The 1413-nt window shown below is 48.8% G+C and overlaps 1 protein-coding gene across 1 annotated transcript in view; it reads left to right on the plus strand.

Annotated features, from left to right (window-relative positions):
* The first annotated feature begins 413 nt into the window (after positions 1-413).
* ERBB3 (erb-b2 receptor tyrosine kinase 3) overlaps positions 414-1413 on the plus strand; it is a 54361-nt gene continuing 53361 nt past the window's right edge. Inside the window, exon 1 of the mRNA XM_072408716.1 lies at positions 414-633. Within this exon, the coding sequence (XP_072264817.1) occupies positions 555-633 (79 nt within the window). The 5' untranslated portion in view covers positions 414-554. The remainder of the gene's footprint in view (positions 634-1413) is intronic.

Consider the following 1413-nt stretch of genomic DNA (forward strand, 5'->3'; position numbering starts at 1 on the left):
AATATTTTTTTCTAAACTGATGAGATCTTTGAAAACAATCTGCTTTGTAAATATTTTACTAAAAAATGCAATAAAAAATATTTGATTTGTGTATTATTAATATAAATTGCATATACTGGATTTATCTTCACAATGAGATTTATCGGTTTTATCTCACCGGAATACATTGATAAGAAGTCACCCCTTGTACATGTGGGTGATATACCCCTCTGATGGGCAGAACATGCCATGCACAATGCCATGGCAAGGTATTACAAGCTATGGTGCAATGTGCGCTGCCCGCGGGCGGTGACGTCACTCAGGTGTAGGTAGCTGGGCTTTGGCTCGCTGTACAAGCCATTGACGGCTCTCAGCCAATCAAGCAGGATGTGGGCGTGTCCGGAGTGACTGTGTTGAATGAGGAATGTGGAGGAGACAAGTGCTGTCACATAGAGCGGAGTGTCCCGGCTGCTGACAGCCCGAGCCATTGCTGGAGCCTCTGCCAGGATTTGTACTTATTCTGTTCTCTGCGTGTCATGTCCTCTCTGTAACACTGAGTCCTGACACTGCCCGGGATGGAGCGCTTGGCAGGACCATGGACCCTCTTTATAATAGTTTGTCTGGCTGCTTCGGGATGTGACACCGCTGACAATGGTGAGTGACAATCCATTTGTACGGTTCTGGACAACGCGTTCTAATCACACCTTGGTGTTGTCACTGTCAGTGAGGTGACCGGGGGTCACGTGATGGTACCGGGCAGAGGTCAGCGCTCACCCCTCGCACTCAGTCACCCCGCGGAACCGGTTGTCTGGCTTTAGATTGGATTGTATTTGGCTCCCTCGGACTGACCCGGCCAGCATTGTGTGCGGTAGTTTCGGGAAGGTGTGTCTTAAAGGTGCAGAATGACAAGTGTTAGGGGTGTAAGAGGAGGAGGAAATGTGCTGTGTGCACTCCCTGACACTGATTGTGTGTGAGCTGTGTGCCCGGCCCATCATATCACACCAGTACTGATCCAAATACATGGGGTGTGATCAACCTGCTAATATTGTGTGCCTGGCCCATCATATCACACGTGGGAAAAAGTACTGATCCAAGTACATGGGGTGTGATCAGAGGAGGGGGACCTGCTAATATTGTGTGCCCGGCCCATCATATCACATCAGTACTGATCCAAATACATGGGGTGTGATCAGAGGAGGGGAACCTGCTAATATTGTGTGCCTGGCCCATCATATCACACATGGGACAAAGTACTGATCCAAGTACATTGGGTGTGATCAGAGCAGGGGGACCTGCTAATATTGTGTGCCTGGCCCATCATATCACACCAGTACTGATCCAAATACATGGGATGTGATCAGAGGAGGGGGACCTGCTAATATTGTGTGCCCAGGCCAATCATATCACACCAGTACTGATCCAAATACATGGGGT

Source organism: Pyxicephalus adspersus, chromosome 1 (genome assembly GCF_032062135.1).
Source record: "Pyxicephalus adspersus chromosome 1, UCB_Pads_2.0, whole genome shotgun sequence".
NCBI lineage: Eukaryota > Metazoa > Chordata > Amphibia > Anura > Pyxicephalidae > Pyxicephalus > Pyxicephalus adspersus.